Raw genomic sequence first — 17,541 nt, 5'->3', positions numbered from 1 at the left:
ATTGCCAGAAACTTTTCACTCTGAAATAGTTGCACCAAGATAGCATAGAAACAAATGTAATTTCTCCAAAAGATTCTTTTCTAAAAACAATAGCAGAACAAGATGTTTTCCATGAAAACTTCTCTGCTGAGAAGAACATATGTGTGTGGATACAAACACAAGAAGACTTTCCAAAACTACTGACAAGATGGGAAAGTACCCAACGGTGAGAAACATGGTGTGTACGACCATCCCGGTCCCCTAGGTGCTGAGGAGGAAAAAGCAAATCACAGAATTTTAGAGCTCAAAGGACTCTCAATGACCACCTAATCCAGTTCTTTGCAAACTCTTTTTAAGTGCGGATTCTTTTGTTCAAGAGAAATCTTATCCTGAAGATTTGTATAAAAGCTGAGATGCTCTTACTGAATCAGGGAGGAACAGCCCAGAACCTAACCCACTCTGCTTTCATCCTCTCACCCCCAGCAGCTCTTATGAGGGCTCCAGGGAACCCCTGGGGTTCCTCAGAACACAGTTTGAAAATCACTATTCTAACCCAACCTCTTCCTTTTACCATCGGGGAAATGAAGCCCAGAGAAGCTACCTGACTTGCCTGAGGTTACACAGCAAGTCAGCAGCCTAGGCAATCCCCTTATCTTCCTTCATCAATTTTTCCATGATGACACCTGAGTCCTCTGATGAACTACCTTTTGTTTCTCCAGACTGTATGTGTGTTTGTATTTGTGTGTTTGCACCCGTCCCCAGTGTTCCCAAGAAAACTTAACAAACCAGTCCCTGCTTTCACTCTAAAGCTTGGAGTCTGCAATTTGGACATAAGGTCTTGGCTGCCCAGGAGAGCTGGAAGCACAGGGCAGAAAGGCAGAGGGTTGTCAATGCTGTCCTGCAGGCAACCAGGAGACACTCTATTTTCAGCCTAAGGTGGGTTGAGTTTCTGCTCTTACAGGGAAGCAGGTAGTTCTCAGCAAGACACCTGAGAGCTGACATCCAAGTCAGACCCCAGCCTAGAAGCTGTGGACACCTGACTGAACCGCTAAACCTCTTCGTTTCTCCATCCGTAAGGGGGAGAGGAAGGGAGAAAGCCACCACGTGGCGTGTTATGTCCAAAAAGGTTAGAAGTTGAATAGTTCATGTGTCCGATGGCCAGTTATGCTTTGTGTGAAAAAGTAGAAGCAAGGTCCAACATTGGTTCTACAAGCTGGCTGTTCCCTTCATCTGCTCGGAAGGCATGAGGTCGGAGGAAGTGGTGGAGAGGGGCTTTCTGATTCACGTGCTCCATCAAAGAAAACGCTATGATCGCAGCAAAACAAAGCACTCATTCAGTACTTCACTTGCAGGACCTCATATGACCCCCAGCGCACCCAGTCGGTAGGTCCTGTTATTTGCATCAGAGCTAGTTAACTTATTAACTAGCTAGTTGAGTGGTTCAAGGTGACACGACTAGAAAATGATGTACCTAGAATTTGAATTCAAAGTCATCTAGCTGCAAAGTCTGTGTTCTTAACCACTGCCCCATCCTACCCTTCCACCTTGCCAAGCTGCGGGGGTGCGGGGCGGGGGGAGGATGACGGGATATCCAAAATCGCAGGACTCTGTCAGCCCAGGAGGGGGGCGGCAGACATGGGCACCACAGCTGGATTCCCAGGGTTTCCCCTCCAGCTTGCCCTAAAGAGAGTTCCCAGCAAACGCAGTATCCCAGAAAGCTCCCAAAGGCAAGAATTCTCAGCTTGTTTACTGATTCCCCCGGGGTTGCAGGGGGAGGGGGCGGGGGGTGTGAGCTGGGCACAAAGGCAGGATAAAGGTAAACTTTCTGCGTGTGAGAACCATTCCCCCCTCCAAGGAGCCGTGTCACACTGTATGTCACCGTCATCAAAGGGGCTGTGCATAAACCTGAAAAACCAAACGGACCTGTCTGTAGGTGTTACTTATATCACAAGGCTACAGGTGCCTTTATTTCCACTGTACGCCGGTGCTGGGAGTGCCTGCCTTCTCTTGCCTTGAAAACCTCCTCTTTGGACCCAGCACCGCTGTCCTCAAGTAAGCACCTTTTCTTTGCTCTTTTGGATGAATTGTAAGGGGTGTCAGGGCTTAGAGGCTCCGGCTGGGGCCTGGGTCTGTGGGTCTGTCCCCAGCTCCAGCTTGCCCGCCCTCCTGCCATGTCCATCAGTCACAGTGCCTCCCGGGAGCTGTTTGACTGGGATTTAACTGCTTGCCTGGGAGACACATTTTTGCATCCTCAGGCTGTGTAGCCAGCCACCCACCAACCCCGTGGTAGCCCCTGCTGCCTCTGGATCACTTGATTAAACCAAGGGGAACTAACTAAGAGAGAATGCATACAGGCGCTCTACTCTCTACCCTTCCTAAAGCTAACCTTAGGAAGGGAAGCTGGATTTTACACCAAAAAATATTCAGCTTCAAGGAAAGCCCACCTCCTCCTGCCTAAACACCTCCTTTTCCCGTTGGCCTGCTCATGGACCCTCCCCCCGCCTTGAAACAGAGAAGATAGCTGCCTTATTACAGATTAGGGCGTTTTTCAGGAGATTGTCTTACATAATAGCTTAAAGGAAACCCGTTCTGCCCTCTCACACCACCTCCATATAGAATGCTTCCAGAAAAGCAATGGTTAGGGTTTTTCCACTGTATTTATTCTCAGACCTCTGCAAAGAGTCTGCAGTATGTGGTGTTCTTGTGCATTCGCCCCCTGCTGGCAGCTACCAGTAGCACATGCTCCCTTCTCCAGCTGGAGCTGGGGACCCACGTTCATTTGGATGTGCTAAGAATTTTACAAACTGGAAAGGTTATCAGAGATCATTAGGGACAACCTCTTCGCTTTACAAATGAGGAAACTGAGGCCTAGAAAGGTAAAGTGATTTAGGGAGACAGCTTCATGTTTTAGTCTAAAGACGCAGGGAGAGGGGTTGTTTGCCCCTCTGAGTGAAAGCTTAAATCTTTTGTCCCCATGTTCTCTGTGAGAATGTTTTTCATGATTCAAGGTGCTCTTTTTTTTTTTTTTAAAGATTTATTTATTGATTGATTGATTGATTGATTGCTGTGTTGGGTCTTCGTTTCTGTGCGAGGGCTTTCTCCAGTTGCGGCGAGCGGGGGCCACTCTTCATCGCGGTGCGCGGGCCTCTCACTATCGCGGCCTCTCTTGTTGCGGAGCACAGGCTCCAGACGCGCAGGCTCAGTAATTGTGGCTCACGGGCCCAGCTGCTCCGCGGCATGTGGGATCTTCCCAGACCAGGGCTCGAACCCGTGTCCCCTGCATTGGCAGGCAGATTCTCAACCACTGCGCCACCAGGGAAGGCCTCAAGGTGCTCTTGACAAGAGTTTTCACAGATTGGTTTTCTTCTTTTCAAAGAAGTCACCTGCGTAGCAACCTTTTAGATATATTGACAATGATTGATTTTCTTTCCCCCCGCTGGGACAGGAATGGACATATGTATTATGCCTACTCATCTACATATATTATCTAATTTGGTTAAATCCTTGGGATATCCTGAGTATTGTGTTTAAAATCCCCCTTTTAGAGATGAGGCATTTTAAAGATGAGCTCAGAGAGGGTCATGGATTTTTACATAACACATTTTGTATGAAACAAAAATAAAGAATAAAAAATACAATTTCGGCAGGCTGAGTAGTAAGAAATGTGTCCCACGTTCCTTGCCTTGTGGGTGGCAGAGGTGGGATTTAAACTCCAGTGGATTTAATCCAAACCAAAGCTGATGAGCTTTGTATTGGAGCCCACAGTAAACTATGCGGTGTACCTCCTATGAGTCTTTGCTGAATCTTTAGAAAAACAACGAAAAACAAACTAACTAGCAAACTCCCTACACAAGCCAAAGAAAGATGAGGAATCACTTGGCAAGACGTCAGCAAGGCAGTTCTCACGGCTGCTCTGGTTTCTCCCAGAACAAACACTCAAGCACCCAACCCACAATCCTTTAGCAGCAAGTATTGAAATAGTCCAGTGGGCTTTCCTCCATGTGTCCCTTCTTAGGGAGGTCCAAAAGGTGGGAAGTGGACCCTGCCTTGCCCGCAGGGCTTGGGACCTGATGGACATTGGGATATCGCTGAGGCTTTAGAGGATAAAAAGCTTTATTTCTCCCAGTGAGATTGCCCAGGTGGTGGGATCAGGGAAGGCCCTCCCCGGCCCCCTTCTCCATGGTCTACACCCTCACAGCCTTGTTCTGCCCAGTGATGTATTAGCGCATAAACAGCCAATGTGTAGGTGCTACATTGGGTGGATTTTTGGTCACATGCCCGAAGTGGAGTTGATGATCTCTGCCAGGGTCAGGAAGGAATTTTCCTCCTCTGGCTAACTGGCCAAGGCTGGGTGGTTTTCTGCTTCTGCTCTCTCTGGAAGGCTGAGCAGAGGTGCCATGGACACCACACCCGTGACTGCTGCCTCTGACTCGTGTGAGGGCAAGAAGCCCACAGGCCTGTCTCTCTGACTGTGTGGACCCTCCCCGTGCACCTTGGTGAGTGAGCCGGCTCTCAGAAGGGGTAGGAAGCCTCTGCAGGCACTGGGGACCTGAGCGTCCACGCCATTCCCAGAGGTCCAGCCAGCCTTTCTCGTGCATGGAAGAGAACACACTTGATTCATCCCCCTTGTGTGGAATGTGCTTGACCCTTTCCTACTTATTAGGCAGCTAGAATGTGGACTGCCCTTTGAGGAAACTGATTCCAACTGCCGTGGGTCTGTGGATGGGCAGTGAGTGAGGGTCCACAGTACTTAAGGCGCCTGGCTAGCCCAGGCAAAGAACGTCCAGAGTCCACAGTGGGCATAGGAGGAAAGGGAGAAGAGAAAATTGGGGGAATTGTTAGAGCTAAAAGTTTCATCTCTGTAGTGATTGAATTGTACTCCAGTTTGGTGAGCTTACTTGACTGCGCCATCCAACTATACCACCGTATATATGCATGTGCGTATGCGTGCACATGTGTGGATGTGTCGGCCCACTCGAGTGGGTTCCTGCAGAAAGTCACGCAGCTGGGGCATGTCTTGGAGTCCACCTCATCGGTGTGTCCATTTAGCAGATGAAGAACTGAGGCTCGGCGAGGAGCAAGAGGCAGAATCATGACTCCCAGCCCAGTGTTCTTTCTATGATGACAAACCAGGCAGCCCCTCAAAAAACAAAAATGTGTGGTTAGAACAGCAGGCCTAGGACCCTCCCTAGACATCCCTTCTTGTCCTGCTGCTGATTCTAGTTCTAACCCAGTGCTTCTCAACCTTTGTTTTCATTATCACCCCTTCTAGGGAGCCTTTTTAGATCATTGTTTCTTAATCGTACCCCTTCCATGAAATGTTAATATCACAGATTTACTGTTTATCATTTACGTACTGTGGCCCTTTGGAGGGTCACAAAGGATTATAATGGCTAAGATTTTTTTGACCCTCAAGAACCAATTTTTTCCCTCTAGGGTCACTGTTCCCCCCACTGGGAATACTAACTTCTAACTTTTAATATACTAATATTCTAACTTCAGGCCTGGGCTGACAAATCACTGGGCATCAACGTCTTCACTGAGAAGAGGGTCCCCAAATAGCTGTTCTCTCCCACCACCCTGTTCCACCCACATTAAAGAAATCTTAAGGGCTAAAATGTTCAATTATTAAAAGGACCATAGAGAGCCTAAGAAGCTGGGCTGCTGAATACAAAGCAGCCATTATTCCCGAACTTTCACACCTAGAGCCCGCTGGCTAAGTGGCCAAGGTCTCTTGTGGAGAATCCAGAGTTCATAACACCCCGTCCTCCCACTGCAATAGCAAAAAAAAAAAAAAAAAAAAGCTGCTGCCTTTTATAAAACACATCTTTCCACAAAGCAAAAGATAATTACAGAAGAAAAATGCATGTTGTACACCTGAAGACAGCCCTTTAAGAAAACTTGATGGATATAATTTGCCATAGAAGAACCACCAAAGGGAATCAGATACAGACGGTGCTGTGTACAGCCCTGGAGAGATTACAGAGCAAGCGAGTGGGCTGGTGCAAAGAAAAGAAAAAAAAGAAGTCTTTAAAGGAGGTAAATATCATACTGGTCAAAAATATTCCTGATTTTTATATGATCAAATTCAATTTACCGAATGACTTTTGAGAGCTTTGCTAGGCAGAGATGAGGAAGAGTGCACTCCTACTGTCGCGTTATGTATCTGGAGGATTCCTAATTGACACCGAAGACCTGGGGACTGTTTTCTATTTTCCTCCACGTGGAGGCCACCTCTCCTTTCTCCAAGCCCAGCCGTGAAGGTCATGTCAGAGGTCTGCCATCCTCTTCCTCCGTTTTCTGAGCCTCCGGCCCAGAGGGGCAGGGGGCATTTTTACCTTGAGCCCTCACTTAGGAGAACTTTTCTGGGGTCATGTCCAGAAAGCAGAAGGGGCTTTGGGCTCCAGGGGCCCTTCCCTCCTTCATAATCTCTCACCCCCATCCCTCTTCATCCAGCCACCTGCTCCGGATATAAAAACCAATCAATCCGTGGGAAAATCAGAGTCCAAACCCAGGCAGCCTTGACTTCTGTTTGATATGGCTCGCAGCGGGAGATCTAAGAAGGTGATAATCTGCTGGGCACGTTAACCCTCTCCGGGCGCCAGGAAGGAGGCTTCCTAGTGCGGTCTGGTGAATCTCTGATGACGCCCAGAGAGGGTGCCTATGTGTGAGAATTTGATCTCAGTTATTTATCTATGTCTGGAGCACAGTTCTCACACACATCTGATAGTGATGATGATAGATAGATAGATTTGCAAACATCCCCAAAGAATTGATCTTTGGTTCTGGAACCACACAGTCCCTGCCCCTCTTGGTACTGAGGTCCTATTTGACGTGTAAGTGAACCTGGGATGCGTCTGTGAACAGATGAGGCTGTGAGTGTCTTTAGAAAGGGAAGCAGATGGGTTGAAAGTTGGAAAACTTAAGAATTCTGTATACCATAACGCTGTGTGACTTTGACAAAGTTACACAAATTTCCTGGGCCTTAACTTTCTCAGCTGTAAAATGGGTGCGGGGAAAGATTAGACCAACTCAGTACTTTCCAACATGCGGTACTCTGACCACTCATGATACGTGAGATAAATCTGGTCAGGGGTAGGTAAACTTTTTCTTAAAGCACTAGATAGTAAATATTTTAGGATTTGCAGGCCTAAAGGCAAAAATCAAGTACATTATGTGTGTACTTGTATAACCATTTAATACGTAACCATTTAAAAATGTAAAATCATTTTTAGCTGTGGGCCATTCAAAAATAGGTAGTGGGCTAGATTGTGCCTGTAGGTTGTAGTTTGTGCACCTCTGATCTAGGCGGTGCACGGATGACTAATTTTTATTTCAATGCTTATGTCTTTATTTTTATGTATGTTAAACGAATACCTACTTTCCATTTATAGTCGTGATGTAAAGTTTTCCTTTTAAATAAATGTGGTTATGTTAAAATAAAAAGGGAAGTGATTTTTTTAATATATTAAGGAAGTTATCATGGTGGCAGGCGAATGACTAAAGTTTGGGAAACACTGGACGAGATGATTAATAAGCTCCTGACCATCTAAAATTCCATGCACTTAATAACCTGGAATCTAGTCTTTGCTTTGACACTTCCCAGCTGTGTGATTTTTGAGCTGCTGTGTCCCCTTTGCAGAAGGGAGTAGAACCAAGCTATCTCATCAACATTATTGCAATAATCATAATAAAAGTTGGGTGAACAGATTTTTCTAATTCACCAAACATGAATTCATTTTTTTCTGAATTGTGGGAATATGGGAAACAGCAAAAGGAAACTTGAAAGATGAGACTGGTGTGGGCAAGAATGCTTATGAGTAGAAGCCCCAGCCCATTTTTTTCTATCCCCTTTCCAGCCTCGACCAGTCTTCTTCTCCCAAAGCTTCCCACTCGCCAGCATGCGCAGCAATTAGGTTCATGACTTCTTAAACAGACCCACCTGCATTGTCACCCAAACTCCAGCACCTGCCACCTGGGTGCTCTGCAGCGTGTTACCTGGAATCTCAGAGCGCCCATCCCTCATCTATAAAAACAGAACCCACACCAGAAACTGTCTCAGAGTGGTTGCCCTGGGGACACCATGAATAATGAATATAAACTACTCAGCCCAGAACCCTCTGTGAAGCAAGTGTGTTACAATTATCACAGGTCTTCACTCTCTTATCCAAAACCCTGAGGCAAGACGTGCTGAAGAATTCAGAATTCTTCAGGTATTAAGAAGGCGACACAGGGTATATGCTGCAGAGCACAGAATACCCCTCTCAAGGTATTGGCTGCTAGGACTGCTTAAATGCATTAATATTTCTGCAGTGTATCATATGAATATTCATCAAGTAGAACAAATAAAACTATAGGTATAAAACTACATAGCATATCTATAGTTGTATATGTTTAATAAATGTATAGTATTTAGTTTATATACATATATAGAAGTATAGATATAATATATATTATAATTATATATAAAAATTTTATAACATCAATTCAGGACTGTTTTTGCTGGGAAATAAGTCGGAACCAAACACACACACACACACACACACACACACACACACACACACACAAATATACTTTCAGTTTCAGAGCTTTTGGATTTCAGAATTGTGGATTAGTGTTTGTGGGCATATTCATTTATAATAATTCTTGCCGTTTTCAGAAGTATATATATATATATTTCTTTTGGCCACGCACCATGCGGCATGTGGATCTTAGTTCCCCAACCAGGGATCAAACCCCCACCCCCTGCAGTGGAAGCGTGGAGCCTTAACCACTGGACTGCTAGGGAAGTCCCAGAAGTATATTTTTAGACATTATAATCCAGAGTTCAGGGCTCAGGTGTGAGAGAATAGGAAAAGTAAAGAAAGAACATTATTATATAATAAAAGCCTTCATCCTCAAATCCCAGTTTTGCCACTTACTGGCCATGTTACCTGGACAATTGTCTCAATCCCTCTGCCTCAGTTTTCTCATCTATAAAATGGGGATATACACACAAACCTCACAGGATGTGGCAAGGATTAAAAAATGTCACCGTGGAAAGCACTTAGAGGGGTGCCTGGCTCCTGGGAGACTGCATGTTTGTAAGTGTTTGCCGTCATCACTAAAAACCAAGTGTCGCCCTGCTGGGGGCTCCTACAGTGTGGCTTTCTTCCTTCATCCACCTCCTCACAGACTCTCCTGCCGTTACAGGGTGATGTTGGACTCAGTGGCACACAGCACCTTCCTGCCCAACGCGTCCTTCTGCGACCCCCTGATGTCGTGGACTGACCTGTTCAGCAATGAAGAGTATTATCCTGCCTTTGACCATCAGACAGGTGTGTACGTCTGGAGAAGCTCATCTGAGCTGGGACAGACTGGGGCAGGAGGTGGTGCTGGCCTCAGGCGGGTGACAATGCCATGCTGGGGGCCTGAAAATGCCAGCTCTCACCAGTGTTAAAGGCAGAGGGTCCCAGGAGACCCAGGCGGGAGGAAGGGTCGCTTCTGCAGAGAGAAAAGCACTGGAATCTTCGCCCCAACCTTTTCCCAGCTCTGTGGGCTTGGGGAACTCCACTAACCTCTCTGAGCCTTATTTTGCTAATGGGTAAAAGGGAATGATAACACCAATCTCTTGGAGTTATTATATTTAAACAATGTAATAGAAAGAAACCCTTAGCCCGAAGCCTAGTACACGGTGATTGTTTGATCATTGTGGCTTTAGCCAACATTTGCTAACTACTAGCTTTGCCCCAGACCCTGTACCAAACACCCGTCTCTTCCTTATAGAAGCCCTAGGAGAAATTACTAATTATTATTCCCATTTTATAGATGAAGAAACTGAGACACAGAGAAGTTACACGACCTGCCCAAGGTCTCACAGTTAGTTAAGTTTCATGCAAGTTGACTTGAGTGTCTGCACTCTTAACTATCTTACATGGTCATCTTATAAATGACGTAACGCTGTGATTATTGGTATTAATATAATAGATAGTCTCTGAGCTTCTATTTCCTTATCCCTAAAGCAGGGATGATGAGAATTACTGTGAGGATTAAGGGAGCCAAACTGTGAAATATATAGCCTGACACCAAGCAAGTGCTCAGTAAACAGGAGTCCCCTTGCTGTCCCCCAGGCTGCCCTCCCCACACTTCCTCCTCTCCCAGCCCAGTTTTCTCCTCCTAAGAAGGAAGCACGGGGCCTTGTGCAAGCCCCATGCCAAAGGGAGGCCAGCTGAGCTTTGCCCCAGAAACCCTCTGTGGGCCTCTGTCCCCAGGTGCTTGGGTGACTACACATCACAGCAAGCCTGGCTGACTGCTAGCACGGCAGGTGCACGCCCCGCGGAGGGGGATGCAAGCACTGATCGAGCCCTCAGGCCTCACCACCCAGCCTTGACCCTGTGTGCTCCGGCCCAGCGGGGCCCACACTCAGGGTCAGGAGGCCGGCAGCCTCCAGGAGAGGCCAAGCCTCTGAGGATACTGTGAAATGTCCATCTCAGGGAGCCCCCGCCTCCAGGCCAGAGACCAGTGCTGCACAGACAGACCTGAGACGCATACTTACAAATCGAATCCCACACCATCCCCCAACCCCACTCACGACACACCTGTACATATGACATCGCTCACTCTCACCAGGGTCCAGATAATTGCACGTGGACCTGAGTCATACAGCCGCACATTGTAATTCTCCTTCAGGCTTAAGCAGCACCTTGTTTCCCAGAAAGACAACGAGGAATGTACTCGATCTCCCCTACACTCAGTATTTGGTCAAGAGGCTAAATTTTTTTTTATGCCATCTTATATTTAATGCCAATTAATTTCTAGTACCATTTTATTTATTTATTTATTTATTTATTTATTTATTTTGGCTGTGTTGGGTCTTTGTTTCTGTGCGAGGGCTTTCTCTAGTTGCGGCAAGCGGGGGCCACTCTTCATCGCGGTGCGCGGGCCTCTCACTGTCGCGGCCTCTCTTGTTGGGAGCACAGGCTCCAGACGCGCAGGCTCAGTAGTTGTGGCTCACGGGCCTAGTTGCTCCGCGGCATGTGGGATCTTCCCAGACCAGGGCTCGAACCCGTGTCCCCTGCATTGGCAGGCAGATTCTCAACCGCTGTGCCACCAGGGAAACCCCAAGAGGCTAAATCTGAAGCAGGAAAACGAAGGCTTTCGAGTCCCTGTCCCTTCCCCATGTGTCCCACGATGGTGGAGCCCAGCTCCTGTCGCTTCTCTCCACCCGTGCATGACCCAGAGCTGCCAACCTGGGAGCCTCGTCTACCAGGGGGCATCAGAGCAGGATGGCAGGGGGTGGCCTCAGCCGCCTACCCCGTGCAATGCTCCAGGAGCTTCTGTAGTTGTCAAGAGCTCGGACTTGGAGCCAGGTGCTCTAAATATGAAGAGCGGCTCTGCTATTTAATAACTGCAACACCTTACCCTCTCATGCCTCAGTTTTCTCATCTCTAAAGTGGAGATAGCAGTAATGCCTACCTCACAGACTTGTGAGGGTGAAATGAGTTAATAGGTGTGAGGTGTCTGGGACATGGCAGGCACACAGCAAGCGCACACAAGTGTGTAAAAATGAAGGATGAGTTTCAGTTTGGGATGAAGAAAAAGTTCTGGAGATGGATAGTGGTGATGTTTGCACAACAATGTGAATATACTTAATGCCACTGAACTGTGCATTTAAAAAGTACGGACCCCGCTTTCTCGTGTCTGAGGCCTCTGCATTTCCATCAGTGTAATGAGGGATTGGACCAGGTCCTTGCTAGGATCCCTTCCTGAAGCGTCTCTGATTCCTGCATCAGGCAACATCACAGAGGTAGACTTCATCCCCCACCACCCATTGGGAGACTAGAAATTCCCACCAAGATGTGAAGACAAAATATCCTCCGAGAGTGGCCCAGCTTCCTGACATTCCCCGAGGGAAGAGCCAGGCTTTGGGCTTTCCCTCTGGCCCTCTGGATTTCAGAAGGAGCTGAGTATCTCTGAGCTCATAAAGGTCAAGGTTGGGTGTGAAAATTTAGTCTCAAATGAGGACCCGGGCTCCCTGAGTCCCACTGGTGGGAGGAATGCCCTGCAGTGACTTCTGTCTTTTTGTCACCCCAAGAGGTGACACATGGGTCTGAGTGTCTGCAAGAACCTTCTCTGAGAGGGATGCGTCAGGGGACAGCCAGTTTCTCCTCCAAACACTGCTCTACCATCTGTCCTAAGGTCCTTGCCCACCTCCCAGGAAATTCCAGCTTGAATTCAGGGTTGTCCCAATGGCAGCTTCCTGTTTGGGTCTGAGGTCAAGGGCTGGTGCTGGCATCCACCAGCCCCGTGACCTTGGGCAGGTTTTCCCGAACATCTCTGAGATATGCGCTCCTCAGCTGAAACGGTATCCGCCTCCCAGCGTTGGGAGGATTGACTGAGATTCCACGTATAACGTGTTCAGCAAAGCACCTGGCACTTGGCAAGTGGTCACTGTAGCCAGGACACCTCACGACTCCCAGCTGGTGGAAAAACAGCTTTCTCTCTGCTCGCTTCACTTTTCATATTGAACAAAAGCAGCCCAGGTCTCCATCTCAGCCTTTCCAATTCAGAATGTTGGCAGCTCAGACACTTTGAGACCAAGGGGAGAGAAAGGGAGAAAGAAATGATGTGTCCGCTGGATAAATGATGTCCGCGAGAGTGCAGGGAGGAATACGCAACCTAGTTGGGATAACCAGCTGTTTACCGCCTCTTAACTGGCTTTAGCAGAGGGCAGCTGAATCTGTGCCCGACGTGTGTTAAGTGCGCAGCATCTGGCCTCTCTCAGAAGCAGCACTTCTGCGAGGCTACAGGGCAGGCTGGCGAGTGAGCAGTCACAGGCTGCAAAATGCTCTAGAATGTCATGAGCTAACCCTGGCCTTCCCTTCAGCTTTTAAAGTAAAGAATTACAGATACTGGAAAATTTTATCAAAGAGGGATGTAGGGGGGAAGTGCATAAATTTCACAAGCGTGTGATATTTTGAAGAGATTATTTCTCCAATCAAGTTCCAGTAGCCAAGCATCTGACAAATCATGGAGTATCCTGACCTCACCCCTACTTTCTGGAACTCCATCCTGACCTTCACACACCCACACACCCCTCCCCTGATTGCCAAGGTGGCCAGGCCGACATTCAGTAGGCCTTGGCTTTCGGATCTTCCTTATACTTTGCGGCAGAAGTTTCTAGGTTGAGGCAGCTCTAGGGGTTCCCAGGAGGTCCCTCGGGGACCTGCAGTGACAGCTGAGAAGGACAAGCTTTAGGTCCCCCTCTCCACCCCCCTCCCTCACTTTGATTCGGAAGATAGTACAGCATAGTGGTTACTAACGCTTGGCTGCAGGAACTGGAATCTGCCTATATGACCTCCTCCTCAATAAGCCACTTACTCGTTGTGTGACCTCAAGAAGGGATTTCACCTCTCTGTGCCTTACTTTCATCATTTACTTTGTAAAATAAGCTACGTGATCTAGGACCTCATAGCATCATGTTGAGGATGACATGAGAAAACTCAAGGCGTGTAGCATGGTAACTGGCACGTACTAAGTGCTCAACAAATATGTTAGCAATGGGGGATTTTATTTGAAGACAGAACTGTTTCTTAAAAAAGAAAAAAAGGTGCAAAACCCTGATCTTGGGTATTAAAAACCAGATGATCAGGGAGAGAGGCATCTGGGTCTCACAGGGGCTTTTCTTAGGCAAGACTCCTGTTCAGGGTATAGAAGTTTGAGATCAGATATGAGAGAGAGTCTAGGAATTTCTAAATCGAAACCAGATAATGAAATACAAAAATCATTGGAAAGCCTAAGGTGAGCCCCGTGGCAGTAGTCACACCCCAGGACACCCCCAAGAAGAGACCTCACCATCAGCCACCTCCGGCCTCTCCCACACGCATCCAAGCCTTTGGGCAGCTGTGGCCCCAGGACGGCTCAGGGCTTGGTGCTCTCTGCCCCTTTCTAACCACATGCCCACACCCTCGGCTCTTTGCTGATACCCAGCCAGCCCTTCTCGTCTCTTCTCCACCCAGTTTCTTACACTGCTCCAGGCTTTTTTTTTTTTTTTTTTTTCCCACCTCATGGTCTAAATCATTCCACAGGCTTGGAAGAAAAGCCAAGAAGGGCTATTGGATGGGGCTAGACCAGCTCAGGAGGGAAACCTAGAAGCAATATATCATTTCAGATCTCTCCTCATAAAGTCCTTCCTTTCAGTGGCAAAGCCACAATCGATGGTGCCCGGTGCTATCCAGTCCACTCATTGGCCTCTTCAGCGCTGCTCCAGGCAAAAGACTTTCCCAATTCCTGATGCTAATAAATCATGCTAATTATGGTCCAGTCCGTCTAACTCAGGCCTCCTCTGACCCAGACTGTCTGCCTCGCTCTCACTGAGTTTTGGGTTGCTTTGTTCTGCTTGTCCCTCAGCTAGACTGAGGCCCCGGTGGAGATGGCCTCATTTCCCTGAGAACAAATGTCATCCCAAAATAATAACTAATTACACGTGACATATGTAAAGCTTCCTGTCGTTCAGATAACTGGGCTAAGTTCTTTACATGCATCATTTCTCTTCCATTTCGTAGCAAACTCCCTAAGAGGTAGGCACTATTATTATTCCTGTTTTATAGATGAAGGAGGCTGAGGTCCAGAGAGGTTAGGAAACTTTGTTAGGATTGCACAGCTAACAAATTGAGGAAACACAATTAACATAGTGGTATGAGTAGCCCTGATATTAACAAGTATAAATGGGTGGTATTTAATGGGCGCTTACTACCTGCCTGTCCTTTTCCAAGCACTTTCCATGTATTGATTCACTTAATCTTTTTAACAGCATTATGGGGTACGTCCTAGTATTCCCATTTTGCTGATGAGTCCTAGGAGGCAGGACCACTAAGTGTGAGATCACACACCCTTTCAGCTTTTAGGGGGAATCCAAATAACAGGAGCCTTGGTTTCAAGTTCTAGAACAGTGATTTTCAAGGAGCCTTCTGGGGCTGAGGAGGGGAAGCCATATAGTACCTTCCCCTTAACTCCCAGCAAAGCAGCACTGCTTTTTTCCAGAGAAGTTTCAATTTGAAGAAAATACTATTCGACTAAAAAAGTTTAAAAGCCTTCGCATGCCCGCTGTAAACAATAGTCTTGAAGGAGACAACCGTCCAGAAGCTTGTGAAGTTCTTCCTCACAAAGTCACTGCCAGGAGTGAGCCAGCCTGTGGAAGAGTTTTGACTGACCCTCAGAGTGGTTTTTAAAAATTAAATAAGTCAGCACTGAAAAATCATGAGATTTCACATAACAATCTGGGCTTGGCAACACAGGGCCCACCTTCCTGCCTGGCAACAGCCAGATGGAGCTGGGCCACCACTGTCCACTCAGCATGAACTTGCCCATTCCCACTGTCCCCATCAGGGGCCACTTTGGGCATGGACATAACCTGCTGACCCTGTGGGAATCTGAGTGTGCCAGCCAGCTCCAAAACTTAAGGCCTCCCTCCAAATTTCACTGAATCCCAGGTTATAGCATCCGTTGTGAGCATTTGCCCCAGAATTGCTGAAAACTCTCTTTGGTCCCTTAATTCTTCTTCCCAATGCAGCTAGCCCTTAAACAAGTGTCCTGACCTACTTCCGACTTCAAAGGAGCTGGCCAAGGCTGCTGTTTAATCGTGGCCTGCGGACCTTTGGATTAAGTCTACCAGGTACAGGACCTCATCCGTACCCAACTGGTAAACACAGGCAGAAGGGCCTCATAGCTCAGCTTCTCCAAAAAGTCTAAATTATTTTGGGAATAGTAGGCACATTGAGGCAAACACTTTACATTTCCAGACAATACAACCTGTTAAAGGTAATATATTATCTGGGTGTATCACCCTGTCTTTTATCTTCCCTGAGTTCATCTCTTCCGAATAGTGAAAGGGTCTCCATGTCATTCAAACACTGTCATCAACAGTCTCTCTATCCTTCTTCTGATTTTGCAAACCTAGATTATATGCGTACATAATATATATATGTAATATATACAAATAAATACACGTAATATGTAAAATATATAACAATACATACACATACTATATAAATATTTATATAAACTATGTGCATATATTTTAATATATTTATATATATACACCTTCACCGGGATTGTTGAGTCAGTCTTCCAGATGTGTGTCCAGTTTGGTCCTTGTCAACCAAGAAGAGTAAGGCAAAGGTGATGCAAACTTCCCACGTCCGAAGGTGGAAGAGTTGGTGGAGGTCTAACCCCCTTACCGACCAGCCGCGTGGCCTGAGTCACGTAACCTCTCAGAACTTCAGCTTCCTCCCTGTGAAGTGACGATAATAAGTGTCAGTCCCCTGGCTGGTCATTTCACCTCCCGAACACCCACAGGGGGCTAGGCCGGCTCCCCGCCCTCCTGACTCAGGGTGAAGAGGCAGAGCTGGCCGTGCCCCTGTGGGACAGCAAGCCTCCCTGAGAGGGGCAGTGAGCTGGGTCTTGAGGATGAGCAGCAATTACTTATAGGACAGGTGGGGACCGCACCCTAGGTGACCAGAGGTGCCTATGCAAAGACCTTGAGCTGGGGCAATGCTGCGGGAGGGCTGGGGGGGTGGAGAGGAGGCGGGAGCAGGCCTTCCTCACCCCTGTGAGATCAGGACCGTGGAACCACAGCACAGCCGAAAGGCTTCCCTCCATGCTGGCGTTTCGCCCTCCACCTGGCTGAGAACAGCTACTTTGCTCGCGCTCGGGAAGGACTCCGCCGGTGAGGAGAGCCTGCCGTGCTTGGCCCTGGCTCTGGCCTCCCCCGGGGGGCGGGCAGGAGCCGTACGCGAAGCCTGCTCTGCGGGGAAGCTGCCGAGGAGAGAGAGCCGAGGGGACGGAGGCTGTGCCGGCCACCCCTTCCCAGTGTCAGTGACACTTCTCCGAATCCCTTAGGCCCCCGCTGGCCTCCAGAAACAACATGGCCGTGGCCCTGTCCCAGAGCCAAAGAAAATGACTTGGGGGTGGAAGAGAGAGGGGAGGGGCTCGGAGACTTGGCGCACCCACTCCGTGGGAAGAAATGAAGTGTGCCCTGCAAGGGCAGCGCCCCGATAGGCATCTCCGGCGGGGCTCAGCTCGGGACCCAGGGAGGAAGAATTTCAAGGCTCATAAACATCTCTCGTGGGAATACCAGGGAAGTGGAGGCCCCGGGTTTGCTCCAGCCAGAACTTGGCACGTGAAAGCACAGGGCAGATGGGGGAAGGGCCACCAGGTGTTCCCAGGAGACCCTGGCACCCCCAGCGGCTGATGGGGGCCCCTCCCCATCCAGCAGGTAGAGGCCACGACGTCAGCCTCCACCATCCTGGCCGGATATCAACTCTTTGACCCACACACATATAGAATTCTGATTAAAACTCTAAATTTAAACAAACCTGAGATCTGGGACCTGGGACCCTTTGCGGCAGTGCTGGCACCTGGACAAACGTGTCCTCCAACAACAAAATACCAAAAAAAAATATTATGAGGGACTAAAAATAACTGCAGACATGTGCAGTTGGGGCAAATGATGAAAAATAAGATACAAAAAGGCCAAAACCCAACCGCCACTTCTGAGGCGCTGGAGCAAAAGCAGGGTCCTAC

At 48.0% G+C, this 17,541-nt stretch overlaps 1 protein-coding gene across 6 annotated transcripts in view; it reads left to right on the top strand.

The window, feature by feature from the left end:
- Positions 1–1,925: 1,925 nt before the first annotated feature.
- ELF5 (E74 like ETS transcription factor 5) overlaps positions 1,926–17,541 on the top strand; it is a 30,844-nt gene continuing 15,228 nt past the window's right edge. For 2 of the 6 annotated variants that reach the window (XM_082410593.1, XM_082410594.1), the window contains exons 1-2: positions 2,179–4,475; positions 9,172–9,296. In XM_082410593.1, the coding sequence (XP_082266719.1) occupies positions 9,176–9,296 (121 nt within the window). In that variant the 5' untranslated portion in view covers positions 2,179–4,475; positions 9,172–9,175. Of the gene's footprint in view, positions 2,032–2,178; positions 4,476–5,903; positions 6,019–9,171; positions 9,297–17,541 lie in introns of those variants that run through there. The other 4 variants (XM_082410592.1, XM_082410590.1, XM_082410591.1 and 1 more) reach the window with 4 other exon arrangements.

Source organism: Balaenoptera physalus (assembly GCF_965194825.1).
Source record: "Balaenoptera physalus genome assembly, chromosome: 10".
NCBI classification, from domain to species: domain Eukaryota; kingdom Metazoa; phylum Chordata; class Mammalia; order Artiodactyla; family Balaenopteridae; genus Balaenoptera; species Balaenoptera physalus.
The sequence above is the reverse complement of the archived record's forward strand: the minus strand, read 5'-3'. Positions and strand labels throughout refer to the sequence as shown.